The sequence below is a fragment of the Neolamprologus multifasciatus genome, chromosome 7, assembly GCF_963576455.1.
Source record: "Neolamprologus multifasciatus chromosome 7, fNeoMul1.2, whole genome shotgun sequence".
Classification (NCBI taxonomy): Eukaryota; Metazoa; Chordata; class Actinopteri; order Cichliformes; family Cichlidae; genus Neolamprologus; species Neolamprologus multifasciatus.
The window spans coordinates 21,994,509-22,020,511 of record NC_140445.1 but is presented as its reverse complement, the minus strand read 5'-3'; the positions used below and the strand labels follow the sequence as shown (position 1 = coordinate 22,020,511).

Sequence of the window (26,003 nt, the reverse complement as noted above, 5' to 3'; positions counted from 1 at the left end):
AGGAGGTTGCCCCCAAACACATTCCAGCACTATTACAGGATTACTCCTCCAAAGGTCTTACCTTTCTAAACATCACTCTCAAACTGTGTTAATTTATATTGTTGTTAAAGCCCATGTGAGGAAGTTGTGAATACTGGTATCAGTTTTGTTCAAAACAACATCTCAGGGATGTTGGTGGTGTGTCCTGTAGCGCACAGTTCAAATAGAAATTAAACTTTATCTTTTACCTAAAGCAACTTTCAACAATAAAAAAAACCTCAAATAATACCAAATACCAAATCTGTTCCATCACAGAGTCTAAAAAGTAATTAAAAAAAAAAAAATAATACAAAAAACACAGCATGCACAAATGTTCAGTAAAATAAAAAAAATAAAAAAAGGTCAGGAGAGGACTAGTAAAGAGCGAGGCTGTACAAGAAAAAAGGCAGTGAGTTTTATGATTATGTTTTATGATTTTGGATGTGGTCGGGGAGAAGAATGATGTTGTCAGTGGATGTTTTGATGATCAGGATAAATCAAAAAGTTGAAACGCGACTAAAGTATACTTCAGAAGTTTTTGGAGAAGTTGGGGAGATTTGTCATTTTTATTTTTATTATTATTATTCTGACTTACAAAAATCAAGTGACAGGGCTACTGACAAACTGAGAGCTTAGTCTCTGACAAGTAAGTTATTGTTTGTTGCTAAGACAAAATTCATGTTTTTTTATTTGTTTGGTTTAAACAGCACTTTCAAAAACTTGGCAGACAACAAAAATATCTCTCTGAAGATTTGAAATAGCATATTCACACAAACCTTCTAGGACATGATTTTTGCATAAATTAAATAGTGACAAGTAAAAATAGATGAAATGATTAAATGAAAATGATACATCTGGCAAGCTGTAGTAGATTACCCAGTAACTGCCATCAATTCATAACTCACTTATCTTGTATTAGAGATGCACAAGTGAGTTTTCTTAACAGTTATAATAAACACTTTAAGTTCTCCGTGTGCCTACATGGGTTCCCTCCAGCTACACTGGCTTCCTTGGACAGTCTAAGGATGTGCTCGGTTTACGTTAATTAATGATTTAGTAAGGTATTACTGGACATACGGTACAGAACATATATTTAAATAGCAGCATTTGGTATTAATTAGCTGATCAATAAGACAAATTATTATACAATTATCAATTCCAAGAGTCACCAAAGACCATAGTGGGTATTAACATAACTAATAAATATTTTAATTACTCTTACAACAAATTGTTAAACCAATGAACCTACCCTCTTTCCTTACTAATTTACAATACAATTTATGCAGCACAACACAACCTAGTCCTTTAGACTGTTCCTTCATAGGAACACTGACGGTTCAGGCACCTTGAGAGTGGTGAGGAGTACTCTGAAATATTGCTCACACCATGCAACTATAAAAAAGCAGAGCTAACAAAAATTGAAAGCATTCAGTTTTCGTTCAGAATAATAAAGACAGATTACCGTGCCTGATCTCTACCTTGAAGGCAACTCTAAATTCCTTCTAACACGCTTTGAGCGTCAGTAAGAGCCGAAACGTGATATATAAATACCAGTCCACTTACCAAACAGTTGAAGAGAACTTAGAATACACATTTGTGTTTTAGAACATGGCCTCACAATATCAACATAAGTTAGCATACTAGTTTTGAAATCATTTTGTGTCCAGGTTTACCAACACAATTTTCTAGAGATCATTACCAAAATCTACAAGAAGAAAAATTCATTTGCTGCCATAACACATAGTGCAGGATTGGGGGCAAGCATGTGTAGTTTGGTAACCCCTTGCTTACCACCTTCTGTTTTAGAGAGTATGGAGAAGATGTGCATGTCTATTTCCATGCATCCCTAGGAGGGGAGAATGGGCTGATTAACTGAATATGTTCACACATGCAAAATGATGTATGACTCAACTGCTAAAGTGGAAGTTTTTTTTTTACAAGCTATTGGCACACATATTGGCACACATGTTTGGCTGTGTCTATGTGTTTTTCATTTCTACTCAAGACTTTCAAATGCGATAGCTTAAAAGGGGATATCTTGTAAGTGATTTCATATCAGAATTAGGTCAAGATAATCAAAATCCAATCCATTAACAATAGAATAAGAAATGTGTGAGCACACCCAGAAGCAGCATTTATTGTTATGAGGGTTCCTCATGGGTAGGCCTGTGGTCCGTCAACATTTCTGTCAATACCGAAGCCAAACAGCTCACAGCTGGCAAAAATTAAGGCCCCTTAAATTCTATTACGGTAAAAGCCATTTTGCGTGTTCTCCAGCTTACATGGCGATTAAAACATCATGGTAAATGCCAGGTGACCTTTTTAGTAAGCAGAGAGAAGAACAAATAACAGCAAATCATGGGAAAGTGACGACTTGGGCTGACTGACAGTGTACAAAAGAACCACTCTGATTCAAACACATCCTGGCTTTGTAACTATGATGTAGTTGCAAACAAGTCATGATAAGTTTATTTGTACAGACTGATATCATATACAATGTCTCAAAGAGCTTTGCTGCGCCACAACAGAAACAGTTCCTGACCCAGGCTGGCGCAAAGTCTCTGAAAAAACAAAACAAAACAAGGAATACCCCTCTCAGAAAACTTTGGCACGTAACAACACAAAAAGGAGGAGGTAGGGAGGGCAAAAGAGGAAAAGAGAATCAAAGAGGTCCTTCCTTCACGGAAAGCATGAGGTGCATAAGTAACAGCAAGTGGAAGACACAATAACAAAAATAATTGCAGCACACAAAAACACAACTGTGGTATTATAAAGGAGTAAATGTCTATGCAGAGAAAATCTACATATGTACTATGGACTTGTATTTATATTCACGTTTATGTGCATCTTCTGAACTTGGATGTGGAAATGTGTGCACATATGGAACGGGACATGTGGGGGTTTTCTGTCTTTAAACCAAACTTGCCATTCTGTTATGGCAGACATAGCCTTTCACTTACAGTTTCTAATTCATGCACTGTGTAACTGCTTTAGCCATTAGCTGTATTTGTCTTTCTGTATATGTTTTTATTTGAATGAGAATGTATATGCAAATTGTCAAGGCGAGCTGGTTTATGGATTAGATATGTTTAGATTTTTTTTCTTCAAGGAGGAAATGTGAAAGTATCAGAAGAAAAAAAAATAATGTAATTGGAATTGATAAATGAACGTATTCAATTACATACAAGTGAGTAATATGTGAGATTATTCACTCCTGAACACTTAAGCACTTTTTATTAAACAAGTATAAGTAGTTGCTTCAAAGTGCTGAATTTGTATTGTATAGCTTTTCATTGCAAGGACATATTGGTATAAGTAAGGTAGGGATTAATAAGGGTAGAAAATCTACAATAATCTATCGAAGAGATAACAAAAATTTTAGGAATGTCCAAATCACCCATCTGCTTCAGTCTCAAAAAAGGAAAAAAAAATCTGAACCAGCTAACTCAGCAACACTAAAAGACCACAGAAGACAACTAAAGTGCATGATGAGAGAATTATTTCCATGGTTAAGAAAAACAATTACACAACGAAGCCTTTATGAATGGAAATACAAATGGTTTACAACAAGGTGCAAACCACTGGTTACATGGATTCGACTTTGCCAAAAAACATCTAAAATGGTCTGCACAGTTCTGCAAAACGTTCTGGCCAGATGAAACCAAGATTAACTTGCACCAGATGGGAAGATAAAAGTATGAAGGAGAGAAACACTCATGATCTGAATCATACCGCATTATCTGTCAAACATGGTGCAGGGAATGTAATGGCGTGGCCATGAATGGCTCCCAGTGGAACTGGGTCACTCGTGTTTATTGATGATGTGGCTGCTGAGAGAACTATCAGGATAAATGCTAAATTGTACATAGCAAAACTGATCAGACAGCATTTCACAGTGTGAATGGATGATGACCCAAAGCATACTGCAAAAGTAACAGCATGGTTTGTGAGATAAAAAACTGAAAGGGACGCACAAACAAGCAGCAACTGAAGTTTGCTGCAAGGCGATACTAAGTATAAAAATGTCAGTAATTCTTCAAAAGTTAATATAATCATTTTGTTAAACCCACTGAATTAAAGCTAAAGTTCTGCACCACTGTTACACATTGAGTCTATGTGCAAAGGCAAAACTAGAAAAACTAGAAAAAACTGTCTTTGTCCTACAATCTGTTCTGCATATACCACAAAAATTAGGTGCCTAACTAACTAACTATATAAACTAAGTGTGACCTGCTCTAGCGTCTCCTCCATATCTGGGTGCCACCACAATAACTGCACTCCAGTATTTAACTACTGCTTCAGGAGTCATCCAGCCCAACCAGCCTTCTTCCCAACCAATGGTTGCCTTCTATGGCAGGCAGCTATGACCTTCTGACCACAGCTCAGTTGTTTCTGCAACTGAGTCTTTGAAGATGGCCAACTCAGATGCTATGTCCCCCATCTCCCCTGGGATGCAATTAACTGTTCAGTAACTGCAGGGTTTACCATTTCTGTCCAGCAGTCTTTCCTGCCATCTGATCCAACTCACCACTAGTTGTTCAGCTCTGCTAATCTCTTCAACCTTGTGTCCAACCACTGACCAATGGGCTAAGGTGCTTTGGTAAAATTTAAACTTGTGCTCTGCTTTAGGTCAGGCCATTCCTACAAATGACCTCTCTTCCAGTACATTATCCAAGATCCCATCCAGAATCGCCTTGCCATCCAGAGCCTTGTTCTCTGTGGCTCAGTCACACAGAGGTGACCCTCTCACGCTCCAGTGCAAATTCCATGACTGCAGCACTCAGCCAGGGGCTTGTTAGTATCCCCACAAACTCCCTGGTTCCTCTCATTATATGTAAAATCTGGATAAGGATAGAGTCCAGCCCCTCTCAGCGGTTTGGTTCCAGAACCCTTGTGTAGAGGTGAGCCCAAATATAATTAGTTGGTACCACTCCACCTAACACACTACCTTTTTAAAAAAATATTTTTAAACAGATAAAAAAAGCTGTTAGCAAGCTTGTCTTCCTGATCTGGCTCCAAGAGCGGGTCCTGGTTTCCCTCACTGAGGAAGCTGCAGCATCTCAGATGCAATTCTTTTTTTCTTTTTTTTTTCTTTTAACGAGACTGGTGACGTTTCATTTTACTGGAATTGTTGCTCAATATGATTCATGTTTTCTACAATCACAGTGTTGCTTTGTCAAAGTGAATATAACCTGCACAAAAGTTAAGTTAAGTTATTTCTTGAAAGCATTGTCTGTTGAGATGACATATTGTTGCTGAGCAGGAACTAATCCTATGGAAAAACTCAGTGGAATGCTTACATCTTGATAACACATTCATTTGCAAGAGTAAAAAGAGCATTATGTCAGAGCTTTACAGTTATCTGAAATTAATCAACTTCCCTCCAGCTAATAATAATTGAGTTTTCACCCAGGCTATAGTTTAATCAAAGATAAGATGTCATATTTAAATGTAAAATAACATAGCATGAAGAAACAAGTTTAGCAGATGTAATGACAAAACCGATTAATTAATTATTTGATCGTCCTTTAGGATTAATTTAAATGTTTAATTGCTCTGTCATCCTGCCTGCCATAGTTATACAATTCTGTTAAAGGCAGCTCTTATAGGGAGAAGGTCAAATGAGGTTACAGCTAGATGACAAAGTGGCATGCAAACTGAAAATTGTTTCATGGACACAAGCCTTGACTTCCTACTGTTGAAAAAATTTGATCTGACTTGAGCTATTAAAGCTTTCAGGTGCTCTGGATGTTTATCAGATTCTTTATTTTTGTTTGTTTCCTTTTCAGAACGATATGGCACACTGGCTATGACTACCCGTGAATTAAAATCTGTTAGGCAGTGACCTTACATTACCTTTTCTACATAGCAAGAAATTGGCTCAGAAGGGGTTGCTTTCTTACAGACTAATGGCCTCGTAGGGCCATATGTACCACGTCTGGTCATTTTTATTGCTTTTGGTTTTGCTTTGTCCTTTTGGCCCTCCTGCTGAATCTGAATTAAGACAAGAGGTGTCAGTACTGACAGGCTGTTTGGTTGTTGTGCTGCACTGTTTGAAGAATTGATTTGCAGTGCCATCCTTTACCTGCTATACAAGGAGAATAGTGTGAACTCATGGCATCAACTAGTTCTGTTGTACAACACTGTGAGGAGACTTGTGTAGGGAGGCATTAAACTAAACCCACTTGTGTCAGCTAACACAGTGGCCAGCACCGACACTGTGTTTCTGGACATTCACGCTTAGTGAGATTTGACTGAGTATACATACAAAATGGAAATATTTTTATAATGAAGCTTCACCAAAAAGTAGAGATGAATGAGAATTTTAACTTTTTCTATTCTTTTTATTCTCAAAAGGCAACACGGGCAATGAAAAAACATGAGGGAACATTTTCTATTGTGAATGAAGCTTGATGTGTGAGCTTCATGTGTAAGTGTTTGAATGATACTGGCCTGATCCATTTATAATTCTTATAACTTTCTTTTATAGCACATAAACTGCTTTGTATGTGTCCCTATACTGCTAAACGTACACAATGTATGGAATTAATAGGGAACAACAAAGTATACATAATAATTTTGATTTACTCCTCTACACAATCACAACTAATATTCACACAAGCCACTAACATCCAATTTCCCAGATATAAATATCCCATGATGTCACTGGCATTGATCCAAGTCCAAGACTGAGTTATTTTACCATCACTGCTTTGGCTTCCACAGGGGTTCCATTTATTTGTATCATCGCTTTAACAATTTATTTTCCATGATCAGTGTATCTTATTTTGTTTCATTATGTTTCATTATGTTTGTCTCCCAATAGCAGTGTTTTTCTTTTTTGATGTTCATCCCGCTCAGGTTCTTCACTTGTCTTAGTAGCACAGTTAACTATTGCTATTAACAACCCTAACAGGAACTGTCTTGGTGTCTATTCAGGGTGGGGTGTGTTTTGATGATTTTCTTGCTTTAAAAGGACTTAATAAGTTACCATTTCTTTTTTTTTTCAGCTCTTGCGTCATGGCACTCTCAGCTCTACTTCCAGCCATTTCATCTGCATAAGTGTGTAGATTAAACATTTTGTGGTTGTTTATTGTTCCAGGTCATTGAGCTTTCCTTCCTTTAAGTAGTTATCTTGCCTTTCTCTTTAACAATATTTTTTAGTTGCCAGATGGGAATCAAAACCATGATTCTCCTTCATGCTCCTCTTTCTCAGAATGTTAGCTTTCTACTGTGTCTCTTCATATAACACCATACAGTCCAACAAAAACAATTGCCCACCTAAATCAGCATTTCCCTCTCATTTTGTCAATATTGTGTCAATATTGAAATTACAACACTGATTTTAAAAAAACCTTTGTATAAAGAATATCTTACCTGATTATATAGTGTTTGATATCACATTTAGATAATGCATGCTGTAAATGATGACAGTTAACCTGTAAATTTACATACTCGGGGCCTATAGCTTGACTTTATTTGGAGCACAAACACAATGGTAACCAAATTGTCCAGTCAGTGATTATAATAGCTGCAAGCAAATCTCAGCAGGCTTGCTTGTAGTCTTTCCTTGACAAGCATGGGTTTCTATTCAGAGTGCATATTTATTTCTACCATTTTGTGCCTGCATATGCCACAAATTTGCAAAACAACTACTCAATCCTAATTTAATGCATAAATGCATTTTAAAATTGATTTTTTCGTCGCCACCAAATTCAACAAAGATCAAGCCCAGGCACAAACTGTGTCAAACAGACAAATATCTCATTATAAATAATGGGGACAAAACAGGCTGCAACAAACAATGATGAATGAAAAGGAAGGAACTGAGAGGCAGCATCCTTATCTTGTCTTAGTAATAATTCCATAATTCCAGTGCACTTCCATTAGCCAGAGTTTGGGGACATTGAATGATTGTTGTAATTAATGAGAGATGGAGAGACCTGTGGCGAAGACAGAGAGACTAACAATATGTGTGTGAAGAGGCAAAATGGGAAAGGAAGCAAAAAGGGAAAGGGACTGCAGAAAGCCCTTGGCCCCCTGCCTGCAATCTGCAATCTGCTGATGGTGAAGCTCGTGACGAGGAGGTGCACAGCGTCCATTTTTAGCGATGAGGTCATCTTTAATTAACAAAACAAAGAGAGTCAGCTGTGTCACTCCAATCTGTTATCTGCAACCATGCTCAAGGACACCCTTTATCTCCATATAATTCAATCTCTTTGAATGAGGGCTTATCGACGCATTGGGGTGCATTCTTGGTCTCAACCAATGATGGAGCTGTCACATAAACAGGGGAGGGGGATACCACTAACTCTGATCGCATAAAAAAGGGCGACATGAGGAAAGAGGATAGGTATGTAGAAGTATGAGACATGTGATAATAGATGTAAGCAAAGCCGTGGAGCATCCCTATGTTATTTATCCCAATAAGCTGGCTGGTTAAGCTAGAAGGAGGAAACTGGAACTAAAATAAGGGCAAAGATCAAATGGCTAATCCATTTCTGAGTCCAACAGTGCCAGCGTGAGGTGACATCATTGCTGTGTAACCCTCAGTCCTGCTGCTGTCTGGTTTCTCTCTCCTCCAACTTGTGCTCTGTCTTATTCTTTCCTCATTGTCTTCTCTTTTTTTTGTATCTGTGTCTCTCAGAGAGACTTTCCACATTTTCAGACAATCTCTTCTGTTTTTGTATGCGTGTGTTCCTGTCAGTCCTGTAATTGTCCCAGTCTGCCATGCCCTCTGAGATTTTTTTTTCATGCCACAAAATCAGGTGTCACACAGCAGTGACGCAACACACAGACTCACAGGTTTTTAATTAGCACCAAGTGTGTGTGCATTTGTGCGACGGTTGCGGGAAGCACAGTGCTACGCTTATGAACGCGCTCACAAAAAAAGTGTCACATCAGCACAACTGTGATTTAAGGACAAGCCACTGAAATTAGCAGCTGAGAAGATAATGCAGGAATGGTACAAATGTGATGATGGAAACCAAACTGTCTGTGTTTAGCCAAAAAAAAAGAGGCACTAGTAAGATTTTTCTTTTCCCTTCTTTGTTTGTGCTTCACTGTTTTTTAAAGAACTCCCATGGAGATCGACAAGAAACATAGCTGAGAAACAAGAACATCATATTGCAAGTATGTCACTATTTATTCCCACACTTTCAAAACATTGTATTGCATCATTTTGCAAAAAAAAAAAAAAAGTTTAGCAGGCTGAGTTTCGGGCTGTGGTGCCACATAGCTCAGTTCCTTACCATCCTTATCCATCTTAACAAATATCATAAAAGTATCACCTTAATTACTTTACCATTACTTCAGGCACAAGTTAAAATGGATGTGCCTTCAGTATAGAGTATACAGTATACTAATTCTCTGTCACTCTATCACTGCGTCAACTTTTAGTTGTATTAAAACTAGACTTTCTAGTGTTTTAGTAGTTTTTGCAAAATCTCTTACGATCTCTGATTATCTTACTTTTCACATCTGGTTTGACCCATTAGTGCTGTGCTGACTTCTTTGTGAACACTGCCTCTGCATTGGTGTGCCATCTAGAGGCTTGAGCCTGAGTCTGAAGTCAATGATTTAAACACATCCATTCCTGATCAGGAGAGTAAATAATATTTAGAGGGAGGAGGGCTATTCCCTATATTAGTTTACCCTTAGTCATATTATACTGACGGATTTTAATGGCGCTATCACCCCATATTCAGATAGAAGATTAAAACAGAAATAGTTTTTTAACCAAAACAAAAAGTGCCACTAATGTTCAGGGATTTCCTCAAATTTGATTCTGTTTCTAACAGATAATATGAGTAGTTAATTGCTTTCTGTGGCGGTCACCAGAGGTCACAGAGATATCCATTTTAATTTGACTGCCCATCAGGATCATTTTTCATGTTTAGAGGTTGTATATGCCCATTAAAACCTTTTTATCTTTGTAACAGATGTTGTGCACAAGGCACACAAGTGTAGAATTCCCTGTTCCAGTCGTTATTAACTCCTCACTTCACTTGCCTACATGCTATATTTTACAATAAGATAGACATTTTCTAACATAAGTTGTGTATCTGTAAGTTGTGACGCAATTCTTTGGAAGCCCCTGAAGGAAAACATGGCTCACCGGTTGAGAGTTGACTTTGCAAAGATGCTTAAAACTGTCAATTTCCTTGAAATATAAATAACTGATAATTCAAAGGCACTCTTTCCACCATCTTGGCTTGTACCCCAGTCTGGCAGGGTGAAAGCGCATTGCTGTAAAGACAAATGCTGGGCCAGATTTATAACACAAGACAAATCAAGAGCATCACTGCAAAATGAAGCACTGCACTGTCATTTCTTTTATCTTGTATGTTTTATTTTCATACTCATCAGAAGTGAAAATAATAACTGGAAAAAAACTACAGAGCCCTATACTCCACAACAGTATTTTTTGATTCTGATTGGTGCATCACTGTGGATGCATTTTGCATTGCGGCATCTCTGTCAACACACTGCAGATACACATTCTGGGGACGGGATTCCCCAGTAATCTCTCAGAACTATAAGAATTCTCTTTTGCATGCCAGTATAGTCTGACTGGAATAGGTAGTTGGAGCAAAAACAACACAATATTTCTATTACTTCTACAGCAAATTACTTCTACTCTCAAGTTATTTAAACCACACGTTTCCCAACTTCTACTGTAGCAATATAAACTCTGGGTTCCAGCAATAGTGAAGTTCAAGCTTAAAAGAAACCTTTTTACTAACATTTCCTGTTTTACTATGTGCAAACTGGAGGCTTTTGAGAATAGCACAGAAGTATCTACTATGGACGTGATTGTATTTAAGCCCTTAGGGTTGCTAGTACAGCGCTGTCCACATAAACAACAAGATAAATGCACTAAGGGCTCATCTGCTATCCTTACTAATCGTGATTTGTGAGGGACCAGGGTGAAGCCTTAAAAAAAAGTGACAAATTTTCAAAAAGTTCTGATAAGTAGGATAAACTAAGGAAATTGGTTCCTAATGGCTTGTACAGATGTGGTTAGAATGGCTAACATTACAAAATAAATGCTTCTTGGAGGAAAAGGAGTGAACGGAGACAAAAGGCAACCAAATGATATATATAAAAAGTGAAAATAAACTCAGTTGTGGGCTGTTTCTCGGGCCCTGATGAAAGTTTTAAGGTTGCAGGAAGACATGCTATTGACAGACTTCATACATCGCATTGTATTTTGTTACCTGCTTTTATTTTTAAGGCCTTTTTTGTTTATAATAGTTAGTACAACATCCCAACCATATGTAAAAATAATATTGTCTTTTCCTGGATTCACGGCCAAATACAGTGCAAGTAGAGCAGGCTAAGAAAAAAAAATTAGGGAGAGGCATAGAAGTGGCATAAGAAACGAGAAGTCAGCGAGCTAACGTGGCTGGTTCTTACGCCACCGTACTGATGGAGGGTTTATAACTGAATAAGGCACTTCCAAAGAACACACTCAAACTTTGACATGAAATTTCCAGTAAACACAGATCCCCTTTCCCAATTATGAGGTAACTGAGGTGTAGAATCAATACGCATCACCAGGCAAGACGGAGTCACATCAGAAACATTTATGAATATTAGCTTGGAGGAAGAGAGCTTTCACTGTAAAGATTTTCAAGGACTTTATGATTGCATCTATTCATGCAGGAAGTTGTTAAGGATGAAAAACCTAAGCCCTAAGCCGTGGCACATTACGTCATTCAAATCAGTTTATTTAACCCCAGCTTGTGGAAAAAAGCATTTGAAAAATAAAAGCGAGTCTTCCTTTTAGCGATGACTGGAGCGATGACTGAATTTACTTTTTTCTTCTTCTTTTTTTTTCCTCCAAGAGTTATCCCCACACATTTCAGCTGAGGTGTGTGACTTACTCTGCTGATGTCTAACAGATAAATATGTGAGTGCAGCTTTAATTTGTATCACAAATCATGTAAAAGCAGGTTGCACATACTTATTTAAGTCCTGTAACTGACCTGAACAATAGAGGGACACGGTCTTTTCTCCTGTCCTCGTCTAGACAGCAATAACATAGAAACACGGCTTTGTGAATCGAATAAAGACTGCATCCAAGTGTCTGCATCTTCACACTCTTTCTGTCTGCCATCTGTATGAGTGTGCATATGGCTGTGTGTGCTCTGGATGTGTGACTCATACTCAGCATGGCTGAGTGTCTGTTTGAAGCCGTCTATATTTCTTTTATGTCAGACGCCAGCCTGTAGCAGTGTTTCAGCTTTGAATGGATGCAGATGCATCCTCAAGTTCCATTAACCCTCTCAAGGCAGGCGTTGCAGATTTGCAACAGTTAAAAGCTAACAACCTGATTACCCCACATACATATTTTATGAGTTTGTTTTACTCAGAAGTACCACTGCAGGTATTCTTTTGTGCATTAGCAACAAAAACTTAATTTAAGCCTGAGAGGGTTAATGCTGGCTTCGGCTATACCCCATCTCCTGGATGAAGGTACTGCTATTACTACTGATTAAGTAGGATGCGGTCATGCTCATCCCTCTCTACCACACATTGTTATTAGTGTTTTATCTAGCTTTTTGTTTCCAGTAATACTGAGAAACAACTGTTATTTGTATGTTTTATGTTTACATTTCTGAACACCATAGGTGTCCTGTAATTTATCATAGAAGAGCCAAATGCTTCAAAGAGCACTTTTATAATAAACTAGTCCCTTATTCAACATTCAAATATAAAATTACAAAAAGTCACATCTTCCATAATATTCCCTCTTTAACACATGAAAAGTGAATATCACCTCACACTGCTTTATAGTGCCAACTGTCATCCCTGACTTAAGCTTTGGATCAGGATTTTTCCCTAGAATGGTCAAACATGGTTTTACTGTAATTCAGCCGAATAATCCTAGAGTGTACCCACCCTAAGATGTTGGAGAAGCTTGACTACGAGCTCAGTGGTTCATATCGTCACACAGTCTCGGAAAATGTGAACGGGGAAAATGAAGCAGAAACACTTGTTTCCAGAAAACCACCAAGATGCCCTCAAGCAAAAGGTTTATCCCCCAAACTGCTGCTTGGCCAACGAAAGCTGGCCTTAGTGGCAGCTGCCATAAGGAAATCTGCCTATGTGCATTTGCCTGTGAAAGGCAGGAGCTGAGAAAAAAATATAGCACTGAGGAATGGCTCGGCTTTAAAACATATCACACTTTTTATACACAAGGTGAGTATTGTATAGTGCTCAGCTGGACGTTTTTTTAATTTCAGCTTTTGGTTTCACAATTTGTTTCCCAGTAAATGCTTCTGAAATTCTTCTTAAATAAAAAAAAAAAAAAACTAGCTGTAAGTCCAATAACTTCAAAATACATAAGTGTGAGAAAACGGCAGTTCTTGAAAAACATGCTCCTTTATTTGTTGAGCTCAGAGAACTGTATCTCTTGATTTTGAGAGGCAGCCTTTACAGTTAGGTCCATAACTATTTGCACAATGAAACCAATTTTGTAATTTTGCCTCTGTACACCATCACAGTGGGTTTTAAATCAAATTAATCACGGTGTGATTGAAGTGTTGGATTTTAGCTTTAATTTAAGGGAATTGACTTTGCTTAATTTGGAATTGCTTTAACTGTTTAGGAAGTACAGCTATACAGTCCGTCAAATTTAGAGGCTCCACGTGTAATTGGCCTAACATCATTTTAAATAAATCATTTGCAGTCAGTAACAGCAGGTAGTCTTGAACCCCTGGAAATCATCGAATGCTGCATCTCCTGTTTTGAGAGGATTCCAGAGCTTTTCTACTGCAAAACTTGCTCTATTGGGTTGAGATCAGTTGACTGACTTAAGCAATGAAGAATATCACCAAACTTTGCATTGAGAAACTCTTGGCCTGCTTTAGCAGTACGCTTTGGGACGCTATCCATTTGCGCCGTCTGATCAGTTTTGCAGAACGGGGCTGAATCTGAGCAGAGATTATATCTCTCTACACTTCAAAATTCATCCTGCTACTTCTATCAGCAATCACGTCATTATTAAAATCCAGTGGCTTGGTTCCACCGTCTGCTATACATGCCCATGCCATAACAGTGCCTGCATCATGTTTGACAGATAATGTGATATGCTTCAGCTAATGAGCTGTTTCTCTTTATTTTCCATACTTTTCTTTCCCGTCATTTTGTAACAAGTTAATCTTGATTTCATATGTCCAAAGATTGTTTTAACATTTTTTAAATATACACTTTTTTCCTCCTTGAACTTGGCAGGCTCAGTTAGAAAAGTCAAATCTAGTCTTTCTGCTTTTTAGTATAATCTGCGATTTGTACATTGTCGTAAACCCTCTGTATTTATTTCATTTCTCGATTGTAGACTTTGACATTGATGTCTTCTTGAGGGTTTTCTTGACTTTGCTAAAGTTGTGAAGATGTTTTTCTTAACCAACGAAAGAATTATGCAATGATCCAATAGCTGTCTGCTGTGGTCACGCTGCAGAGCCAGCCAGCACATTGGATGTACTAGGCTGTTGATTTGGCCACTCCTAAAGTTCTCTGACAGGTTTTTTTCAGCCTAATGATGGTCTCCTTCACTTGGATTGACACGTCTTTATTAAGAGTTGTAGTGAAAAGCTACCAAATGCGAACTGAATGCTTGGAAATCACTACATATCATTCATTTGCTTAATAATAATAATAATAATAAGAGAATGAGTCTCATTTGGCTGCTTTTTAATCATTTTCCAATAGTACATTCAATGTAAGTTCTAAAAAGTTGATGGGATACTTTTGTTAAACCCTGATCACACCACTGATTTATTTTAAATCCACTGTTTTGGCATACAAAGGCAAAAGTGGGTCATTAGAAGTGTCATATATATTAAGTAAACATATGGAGCATGTAAGTGCACTGCTTGTCACCAAACTCCTATTTGGGTTTATACTTAAAGAAAGTTCAGAAAGAAAAAAAAACACACAGAATAAAGTTAAAAAGACAAAAGATGAAGACAATGATTTCAATCTGTATTGTTCTCTGTTATAACATGAATTAGAGTGGTGACTGGCACATAGCAAAGTGAGTCACCCACACCATCTGCCCCTCCGTACCTCACCTCTGCCAGCATGCCTCTGTCTAGCTATCTGTGCCCTCTCTTTCTCTGGTGCCCACGCTTCATTAGCTCCTCCCCCAGATGATGGATGGCCTGTCCGTGCATCCCAGTGTCTAAAGCCAGACCATCTCATTTCTCCAATATTATTAAATCTTGCCCTTTTCCCTGACTCACCCCACCTCCCGTCACTACCATGACCATTCCCCTATCCCCACAGTGCAGCGGTCAGTACCATTTACGTCCCTGATAAATTGTCCTACGTCATCTTCTCCCATCCTCAGTCTGAACTCCCACGCCTGTTCTGTATCCAGACAAATGCTTTAAACTCATTCACTGCAAATGTAAGTTTAATTCTTCTTATTTGAGTCTTCTAATCAACTCATTAAACATCTTTATTCTTGTATCTGTCAGTGAAATCTCTCATCTTCCTTTCCGACATCGCTTCATCACCATTCTGCAAAAAAGTAGTCTCTCACTCCAGCTTGACCTAAAGCATGGCTCATCAGTGTTCCAGCAGTACATCACCTGATGTGGGTAATTGCTTTTCCTGCAAGCCCAATCCCATCTCAGATCTCCTAACATAAAGGTTAGGTTTCTAACTCAATGCATAACAGATACTTTATTTATTATAGAATCAATAGTATAAACATTTATTATTCTCAGCTTTTGTGTTTGTGAATGTAACTATTTGTACTTTTATATGTTGCTATGAATATATGTGGAACAAAGACCAACAATAAGTAAGCTTAATTAAAAAGATGCTTTTAGCCAATTTAAGCTTCTCTACCTGTGTAGATCTCTGCCTCTGAGGGATCCTCCACTCGTTTGTGCTGGATGATGTAGTCAGAAACTTTGCAGCCAATCAGAGGCTCCACATCCATCCACTCCAGGGCGACCATTGTGCTTGAGGGCTCCAGGTAAGGGGATAGGCGTAAACTAAACAATACAGAGAATACAAGAAAGATTGAAAAAAAAAAAAAAAACACACAACCCCCCCCCCCCAAGACATATATGAACGATGAGATAAAATGCTCCCACAACTATTTGGCATCCTCATCTGGAGTTTCACATAGGACTGCATCAGCGTATGCTTTATGCTGAAAGCATGGCCATAAATCTCAAATGGATAAGTGGGAATCCCACGTGTTGTTGTTATTGTGTTGGACTAGAGAGTGCACCACCTCCAGCTATATGTCATCTGACAACAGAATAGCAAACAGAGACTTGGAACAAAACAGCATTCCAAAGCCACATGTGCTCCAGCAGCTTTCCATGTGTAGTTTTCCCCCCTTTAATCCCTCAAAAGAGATAAAAGAACAACATTTCAATTTTTGTCTGCTCTCCAGCTGTGTCTGTGACAATGCCATGAAAGAGGTTAGCTGTTTTGATGCTCAGTTTTATCCTCACACACAATAATAATACTTATTTCAGGTTCTTAATGTGTCTACCACTATCCAGTTGGAGATTTTGGCAGCTGCAGTGACTCTTGGGCTTTTTTTTTGTCAGGTCGTAGAGTTACAGAAACCAAAACTCTGTTTGTGGCATCAAGTAAGTCAACAACCACAATTCATAAACAAAATACTAAGAAAACAGGCAAAAGGTTTATGCATCTCAGAGTACTTCTATAACATCTGTGCAAAATAAACTAGAGTCTGATTTCAATATCACTTGCTATCTATTGCTTTAAAGGCTTTTGCTTCTTGGCTTAAAAGTTAAGGGTCAGCATATATTGTAACATTTGAATCCACAGGAATGGTACTGAACTGCCAAAGCTCACAGAGTTTTCCCTGCACAATCATTACAAAAGAAATAGCTGATAATAAAGGATGGAACTGATTATTTTGCTATTTAAATAGTCCAGTAAAACTTTAAAAAGTCACAAAGAGAAGGACCAGTCAGTTACCTGCATGCCATTTATACACATAAGCTAGAAACGCTCAATGAATGTATAAACTGGCTTAGCCAGTCAAGAGGCATATGCATGCAGCACATGGCCCTAAAAACATGGAAGAAAAACTTTAAAACAAGGCAAACTGTCAGCAATTCATTCAAGCTAAAACTCTGAAAAATGTATTTATAAAAACTTCTAATTTAGGGAAAACTACTTTCGGTGCTTTAGGATACTTACAATTGTGCAAGTGCAAGCTGCTTTGCAACCTACCCCCACCCCCAGGGCCTCTTTTCATTCTGTGTTTTTCTTGTATTCATACACACATTTTCTTAAACACTTATCAAGTTCAGGGATGCAGAGGGGGTTGGAACCTATGCTAGCTCTTATAGGTGAGGTACACATTGTATAGGTAGATGGTTTATTGGGGGCCTATGCTTGGCTTAATGATTGCAATATCTGTTATCACTCGCACCTATTCTGTTTTTGCTCCTGCTGCTGTTCTTCCATCCTTTGGGTATCCATGCATTGGGAGGGTAGGGAAATATGATCCTATGTTGTCAGTTTCTTGGACTTGGACTTTATAATCCTCTGTGTCAACCAAACTATAATAAGGATAATTCTTTCGAATGCATTAATGATGTGTTCCATAATACAATTTACTGCTTTAATTATGCAAATCAAAAATAAAATAAATCCAGTTTGTTCATTTTGTGTTCATTTAGTTATGATTTATTTATGACTTTAGATAATTTATCATCTGAAGTCTTGCCCTTTCAACTGTTTCTTTTTAAAGATTTTTTAAGGCAACAATCGCTTGGGCGGATGACTCACAAAAGGCTCAGGGGTATTATTAGGACACCCTGAATGAGAGCATGTTCTTGTCAGGGAAGTGTAAGGGCCGACTGACAGTTATTAGAACTTCAGGGACTGTGCTTATGTCTACAGCTTTCTCAAGTGCCCCTGGAGTCGAGAGAGACAGGTAAGTGTGTATGTGTGCGCATATCCATGTGCGTATAAGTGTCCCTGCAGTGCACTGGTGCATGCATCCATAAAACCTCTCTTGTGTATGTGCATGGATTCCAAAGTGTCATGGTGTCACCTCACACTTACATCGGCTGCCTGAGGGGACTGCAGTTAGGCAGGCCATCTTTGCTGAAGGCACTCAGGTCACAGCGACACCAGTTATCGATGACATCGCCCTTTCCAGCACACCAGTATGAGCTCATTGTGGCGCTCTTTAAGGCCTGTAAAGGGTAACAGGTGAGAAAAATGCAATTATCTTTTGGAACAAGGGCTTACTGTCCAGCTATGCTTATCCCATCCCCCCTCCTCACCTCCCACCCACCCCACCAGTTTTCTCCACTGGTTTCCTCCACATTACAGCACACACAGACATACATCTTATGTCAGTCAATTTTTCATTTACCTTTGACAGTTCCCTGAAATGAACTCCAGGAGACAGCCAGTAAAAATATAGTCTTACATTTGACGGAGTAAGGACTGGTCAAAATGCCCTCATGTTGCAAAATTGTTCAGAACTCAATGTAAGTCTCATAAAGATGTAACAGCAGAGGGGCGCACACACACACACACACACACACACACACACACACAGAGTCAAAAAGAGAGTGACCTTTTCATACCCACCGTTCCCAATTACCAGAAGGCAGGAACATCACACTAGCATTAACACTGTGACACTATCACTGCTTACACTGTGATATCATAGATGCACTGTGACTTCTATGATAGAGGAGTGAGAGCTGTGACACTGGCCACCTCCCATTCCAGGGTAGCGGGTAGTGAGATATTAATAGATGAGATCATCTTCTGGCATCTCCTTGTGCTACTTCATTTACAGGTGGATGAAAAAAGTAAAAAAAAAAGGTTGTAGCTCAGCCATCTTCTAAAAGGCAGCAAAATGCCAATATAACCATCAAAGCAATAAAATATAATGTCAGGGCTTTCCTCTAGCAGGCATGCTAGAGGGTGAGTTCAAGGGAGTTCACCATCACTACGACTCCCGTCACACTACAGATCAATGAGCACTCAGTAATTTATGTGCTCTAACTGGTTGGTAGTGTGTATAGGAATTTATTTTACTTATGTATTAATCACATTATGTTATTGTATAATGCCTTGGTGCCACTGGATTTTAACATGTCTCACACTCATATAGTAAGACAGATGGTGGGGGTCTAGTAAGGAAGTTGGGGGAAGCAGACAGCTCCACAGGAAGAATCTTTTGTCTCTTCGAGGACTCTGGGAGGTAGAAAGGGAGTGTGAACCTTAAGGTGTGAAACAGCTGTGTACTGCCTTTTGTTCCTGGAGAAAGTATTTAACTGAGAGCCATGCTAGACTCAGAGAGACTCTGCTGACCGTCTGCCCCGCGATCATGCAGGCTCTCCTCCAACTTGGTTTTTCTGTTCTTTTGTGTTTTGATTAAAGAATGTTAGCTACCGCTCACCGCTCGTCTGCAGGCTTTATTTAAGTGGAAAACTTCCACAACAAGTGTTACCTCATGCAGGCTACTTTGGAGACGTGCTTGATCATGATCTCAAAAAAAGGGCACTGAAGCCGTGCAGAAACATTAGCATTGTGTACCAGGTATCCAACAAAAAGGAGGAAGGAGGCCCCTTATTGTTCGAACGCATGGCATATGACACTGATTCAAAAGCAGAGCAACTGATGATACTACGCACACATCTCTAAGACGACTGAGTACATGCTGCACACAAACAAAGTGAAAAACAAACATGATCATGATTAATTTCAACAGCTCACTGTTTCGTTTCATTTGAGAAACGCCAACAAAGATTTTCTGCAGTGTGTTGATTAGTGGAAGTGACATTTGAGCTGATTTTGGTCATAGGCCTGACCAGAGAGGCAAACAGCTTGGCCAAAATTGAGTCAGGGTATGCACTCAGAAGCTGATGTTAGCATTTCCATAACATTGCATTGTGAGCCTCAAAGAAGGCTCAACAGACTTTCATGGGAACTGACTTCTTCCACTCGAGGCAAAGTACCTTGAGAGCACAAATGACCTAAATGAGCAGCAGAGGAAAGAGTGAGGAAAATAAAGAGGGTGAGGCTAGAGAAAGAAAGAAACGAAGAAAGAGAGAAATAAAATAGGACAGTGAAAAAAATCCACAAACAAAGGTGTGAAAATGGGGACTTCCAACACTGAAACACATTCCCTGACTTTACTAGGGAATGGATCCTTTTGCAGTGCACACTTCATCATTACATCCTCCAGTACAGTACTAGGGCTCTAAATTAGGTATTATAGGGGGCAGGCAAGCACTATAATCCACAGCCATATTATAATCCACTGGAAAACCAAAAAGGTTATTATGCCACCCCCCCACCCCCACCGGATGAACCCATGTGGTAAACTGCTGCCAGAAAACAACAACAGCAGTAGTCTTGCCACCTCAAATCAATGGGAAGCAGGCAACAGTGAAATGCAACACACACAAAAAACACGGGCTCAAGATCTATGCACGCACACAGTCTAGGCAAATATGAGAAACGATCTCCAATACCAGGGGCAAAAGAGAGAAAGACCACAGAACCGCAGTGCCTGTACCACCATCAGATTCCTAGAAGAAAAAAAAACCCATATGGGTTTCTGCGCTTGATTGCATGGCTGCACATGTGAAAAACAGACAAAGCGATTACCACTGTGTTTATGTTTGAAGAGTAATGCAAGCCATTCTCCTTTGGGTAAACAGGGAATCTAATTTTGGTTTAGGGAACGAGGTGGGAGTTGGGTGGGGATGCAGGAGGTAAAATAAAGACGAGGATTTAAAGTTCAGCAGGAAAAAAAAGCATTTAATTACGATAGAATGTGTGCGGTGGCTCGTGGTGATGAAGACAACAACGTATGCGGCAGGTGAAAGTGAAAAGAAATAAATATGCAGGAAAAAAATCCAGTGATGAAGTGAACAAACACAATGAAAATCCTGGGTCAGAGTGTACGTGTGTTCAGTGCTGCTGCTACATAAGTCACAGTTGGCAAGAGGAGGCTACTCTACACTTTATCGATTAACTGCATATTCTGCCTTTCCCAGAACTCCACAGATCCATACACATTCTGTAAGAACCAAACATTATCCATTAAGCTTCATATTAGAAAAGGTGGTGTTTCCGTAAAGAAGGCTCTCTCTGAGGACAGAGTCTTTGTGCACCTCAAACACATTCACTTTTAGGAACCTGCTAGTGCCTCTAACGCGCCGTTTTACCGGTTCGCGAACACGGCACAACTTTGTCTCTGCTAACCTTATCAACACTGAACGAATCAAGCTGAAATGCAATCACTCCCCACGTCAAATGTAAGACAAGAGCAGTGAACAGCAGGCAACTGAGCATCAGCAAAAACTCAAGCCACAAATTCCAAGCTTTGACGTCATTTAAACCCTGCAGACTCGTTGGCACCAAAACACAATTTAGACCTTTCACTTTTCTAGATGCCTGTCGTGACTTACAAGTAAGCAAGCAACGCCATAGTGACGTCTTTAATGTATTAATCTGTTTGTCTAGTCTATGCTGACCATATTACTGTCTGTATCCAGAGGCTAATACACAAAAACACTGGCCAGCTGGCCCAGAGTATTGATTTATAAAATAATCACCAGTGGTGGTAAAGAGTGTAAGACAGAGCACACACACACAGCCCACCATAATGATGTTCTTTGTGTGCGTGTGCGTGCATGCACACATGCATTTATCTGGCCCTTTCCATCATTCAAGGCTAATGGTGTTAACAAGGGAACCAATGGGCTGCTTCTAGGAACCTTCCAGGAAATGGGACAGTGGGGGCAGCTCAAAGGTTGGTTCAAACAGAGGTTGATAGTGTGTTTGAAAACTCTCAAATATTAGGAAGGTTTGGGTTTTTTGGTGTCCCAGTTCTGCCTGAAGATGTTCTGAGCTAATTTGACCTTTCCAGCAAAGTAAAGTTATGGTTAGTGTGTTATTGTATTTTCTGTTACAAGATAGCATTAGGCAATTAAAAACAGCTAAGAAAACAATTATAACAATAATAACGATAAAACAAACCATATCCTTTACTGAGGTAATTATCTCTGCTACTTTTAAGCATTCATTCTGTAAGTTGTATGAACACTAATGCACTTTTTGGGGCTTTGTTATTGGAAAGAAAGGTTTGTGTCTGTGAGGTCAAACTGTTTTGGCTGAAGCATAAAGAACAAGTCTGTACTGCTGCTGATGTAATTAATGGATGTTTGTGGATGAGGATGTAAATAGTATGCACTCACCATGCAGGTTTTATAGAAAATTGTTTAATTATCTACCCTACAGGAGCGTTCGCCTTCCTTCTTTGTTATTGTTGCTTTAGTCTTTGCCTTTTTTCATCTCTCTCTGTTTCCCTCCCTCTCTTTGCCCCCCCCCCCCCCTTAAATTGAATTGAATCGAATTAAACTAAATTAAATTTTAATTAGATTTATGATTCTGGAATCTAGAAAGTTAGTTTATAACATAAATTTGCAGCAGTATTCAGGAAGTGTTGTTGTTCTACAAACCAAATAAACTCTGTGGCCTGAAAGGGGAGTCAGTTAATAATGTCCTCCAGGAAGTAGGTGCACATGTTTCTTTGCCAAAGATGAAAAGAGAAGACTTCATGAACATACCTTCTGAGGATTCAGGGTGACAGAAACCCCACAATGGCAGTAGTGCACTTAATAAAAGCATTAAAAAAAGGAAATGTGTGCAGATCTGGGATAAATTTCTATTGAGTGATGAAACCACACACAAACATAAAAATCCTTTACTGACCACCACCTCATCTGTCAAACACAGTGGTTCTGTTATATGTTGGGCATCCGTGGCTGCGGATGGAACTGGCACACTGCTGTTTACTGATTATTTCCTCGCTTTTAGGCGCGACGGCGTGAGCACTGTATGAGTTTCAGCCAAATTCATCAAAACACATCACATCATATTTCATAATTCAACAGGTCAGTGAATTAAAAGCACTATCTTTAGCAAAGTCAGGCATTTTATCAGTTGAACTAAATTCCACTCGCTAAAGGTGACAGTAAAGGTTTATTAGAGTCCACAACAACTGTCCTAAAGGTGACATGATACTCCATTAAATATTTATTGTAACAGTTTTGTTTGACATGATGCGATCTGTCCAGTTACTTCTAATTGTATAATTGAACTTTGCGCTACGCGTTACAAGGTGCTCTATCTCAAATAAGAACTATCGGTATTGTTTGTTACTTGCTCCCCATGCAGTGCCTACTATACTCTCTTGGTTAATGGTGTTGCCATTTTCATTTTAAACCTGTCGTCTCTCATCTACTCTTCGGAAAATATTGGAGACACACCCCTGCGAGGGGCTGCAGTACTGGATAATGGTCAGAGCATGACAGCAACAATTCTCCAAGATATAGAGCATTCTGACCCATTAGACTCACAACCAATTTGTTCAAAAGGTTTGCCGTAATTCAGTCATAGCAACACAAAACTACTGGCAAGCAATATGCTTATTATATTTTATTTTTTTTTACCTTGGTTTTTTTCTTCTGTGGGACTAAAAAAGTCTGTGGTAATCTGCATATGCATGTATTTATTTTCATACATGCATCTGCCCAGTAAGCAAGACCACCAGTGCAATTCCAAGACTGGTTCCAGTTGAATTCAAGTCAAGACTCGATCTAACAGACGCCCTGCCAGAGAACAGAGCAACATGAGAGGCATTTAGGACCAAAACAAAGACGGAGGAAACCTCAAGTCTACACTTCGAAAAATAATCATTATCATCTATAAATCCACCTAAAAGTGCAAATGAAGAATGAATAAGCAATCAAAAAACCCACAAGCTCTGGGACTGAAATCTTGTTCGGACTCAAACGACATGGATACACAGAATTACATCTTTGTGTTATTCAGCATTTGAAAGGATCACTTTTTAAAAAGGTAAATTGCCACTATTGAAGATGTTGCAATAAACTTTCATTGAGTACCAAAAAAACAAACAAACCCCAAAAACCCCCACACTGTGGACTAAAAAGACTAAAAATAAAGACATTTCTTGTATATTGTTACTTTATTTTGAGGTTTTATAACCATCCAGTATCAGTTCGCTTAGCTTTTATCTGTTTCAAAAGCCTATTTTCAATTTTCACTTTAGGTTTCTTTTTTGTTTAGTTTCAGTTGACTGTAAAAAAAAAAGTTCTGGTACAGTCTTTACAGGGAAAGGTTGACTTCACATTGTGACCAAATCCCCTTCTGGCGTCACATGAATCAGTAGTGAAATGGACGTGATGCGTCCTGTCAAACAATCAGGCAACTGGGGGGGAGGTTACTGACACATGCCAGGACCTCGGAAAGGAGGAACAAAAGGAGGCAAAAAAAGAGTAAGTGGTCGACACATATAGATATGATCTCGGTCCACCTAATCATAAACTAGATAACAAAGCTTCTATTTTGATTGCTTCTATGGGCTAAAGGGGGAAAAAAGTACTTCATCTCTGAGAAAGCTTTTGCAACATGGCAGCTGTCTTTCCTGATAGACTCAGCCAAGTAGAAAGACAGTCTCAAGCAAAATTGCGCATGTGAGACGGACACACATAAAGGAAGAGAGCGACAGAGCGAGAGGGTGGTTGCGTGTGTAGCGAGGCAGGTTGTCGCTTGTCTCTAATGCAATGTAGGTATGTGCCATTCTGACTAGAAGCAGCTGTGGCTGAGAGAATTAGAGAAAGCAAAGAAAAGAGGAGCAGTGATGGACTCCCCTCCCTCCCAAGAGGTCGATGACATCAATAAGAAGCTAATAATCCTGCCTCAAGCTACCTCAGAAGGGCTGAGCGATCCACTGCAGTCTAGCCCTTCTCCTCCTCCTCCTCCTTCTCATACATCTCACTCTCTAAACCCCCAGAAGACCACTAGTGGGTAGGGGAAGAGAAAAGGATGGATGGATAGCAAGGTGTTTGGAAGAGAGGCATTTTACTCTTCCTCACGTTTAGGTATTGATGAAGCCCACTATGGGCCGTCTACTATTGATTGTGCCTTCTTTTCTTTGGGGCTGTGGTACTTGTTATGGGAGGCACGTACAGGAAGCTATGTCGTGTATGTGCGATCATAGGTTCACATATATATATACACACACACACACAAATACATTTGATTGCTGAATGATTGATAAGGGTAAAGCTAAACTAAGCTAAACTCCTCCGTATATATGCATGCACATGTCTTAAGTGGACGTTACCTGAAATCTTGTTTACTCACACTGAGAAGACAAAGCTGTCAAAACTTAGGTATCAAAAAGAAAAAAGTGCTGAATGACCAAACAGAGGAAATATGGTCAAATATTTAGCCAGACCCCATTAGTAAATTTGCTTATGGAAAGGAAATGTGATATGATGAACTTTCTCTGCAAAAAGATCCAAAGACATCTCAAATGGGATGAATCATAGTGCAGCACGTGGCAATTAAGCTGATATTACATTCAGCTGTATATACTTGTTTAGACACGGGCGCGCATATCTCACACATATACACATCGACTTCCCCACAAGAGAAAACCATGATGTCATCCTTTTTAGTCCCTCTGTATTACAGTATTCGTTTCCAGCGGTCAAAGTCAACCAACCAATGCCACCTAGAGTTGAATTCTTATAACTGCATCAGTTAAACGCTTCAGACAACAACAAATATGTACAGTTAGAAAGTTTGATTACATCACCATTAACTGAATGCCCAGTGGTGCAGTATTTAGCTGCCAGCTTGTCAGCACAAACCACCAGCAGTGTAAAGATGTGAAGACAGATGTGCATATCTATCTGTCTGTCTGTCTGTCTGTCTATCTATCTGTATATAGATAGATAGATAGATAGATAGATAGATAGATAGATAGATAGATGTGCATATCTATCTGTCTGTCTGTCAATCTATCTGTATATATATATATATATATATATATATATATATATATATATGGGATAATCATATTCATATTTAAACAATATGTATAAATGTTAGCAGATTAAATC

General features: G+C 39.0%; 1 protein-coding gene across 2 annotated transcripts in view; it reads right to left on the bottom strand.

The window, feature by feature from the left end:
- astn2 (astrotactin 2) overlaps positions 1-26,003 on the bottom strand; it is a 291,315-nt gene that overhangs the window by 31,226 nt on the left and 234,086 nt on the right. For both annotated transcript variants that reach the window (XM_085168613.1, XM_085168612.1), the window contains exons 18-19: positions 18,097-18,230; positions 15,883-16,031 (exon numbers count right to left, since the gene is read on the bottom strand). In XM_085168613.1, the coding sequence (XP_085024739.1) occupies positions 15,883-16,031; positions 18,097-18,230 (283 nt within the window). The remainder of the gene's footprint in view (positions 1-15,882; positions 16,032-18,096; positions 18,231-26,003) is intronic.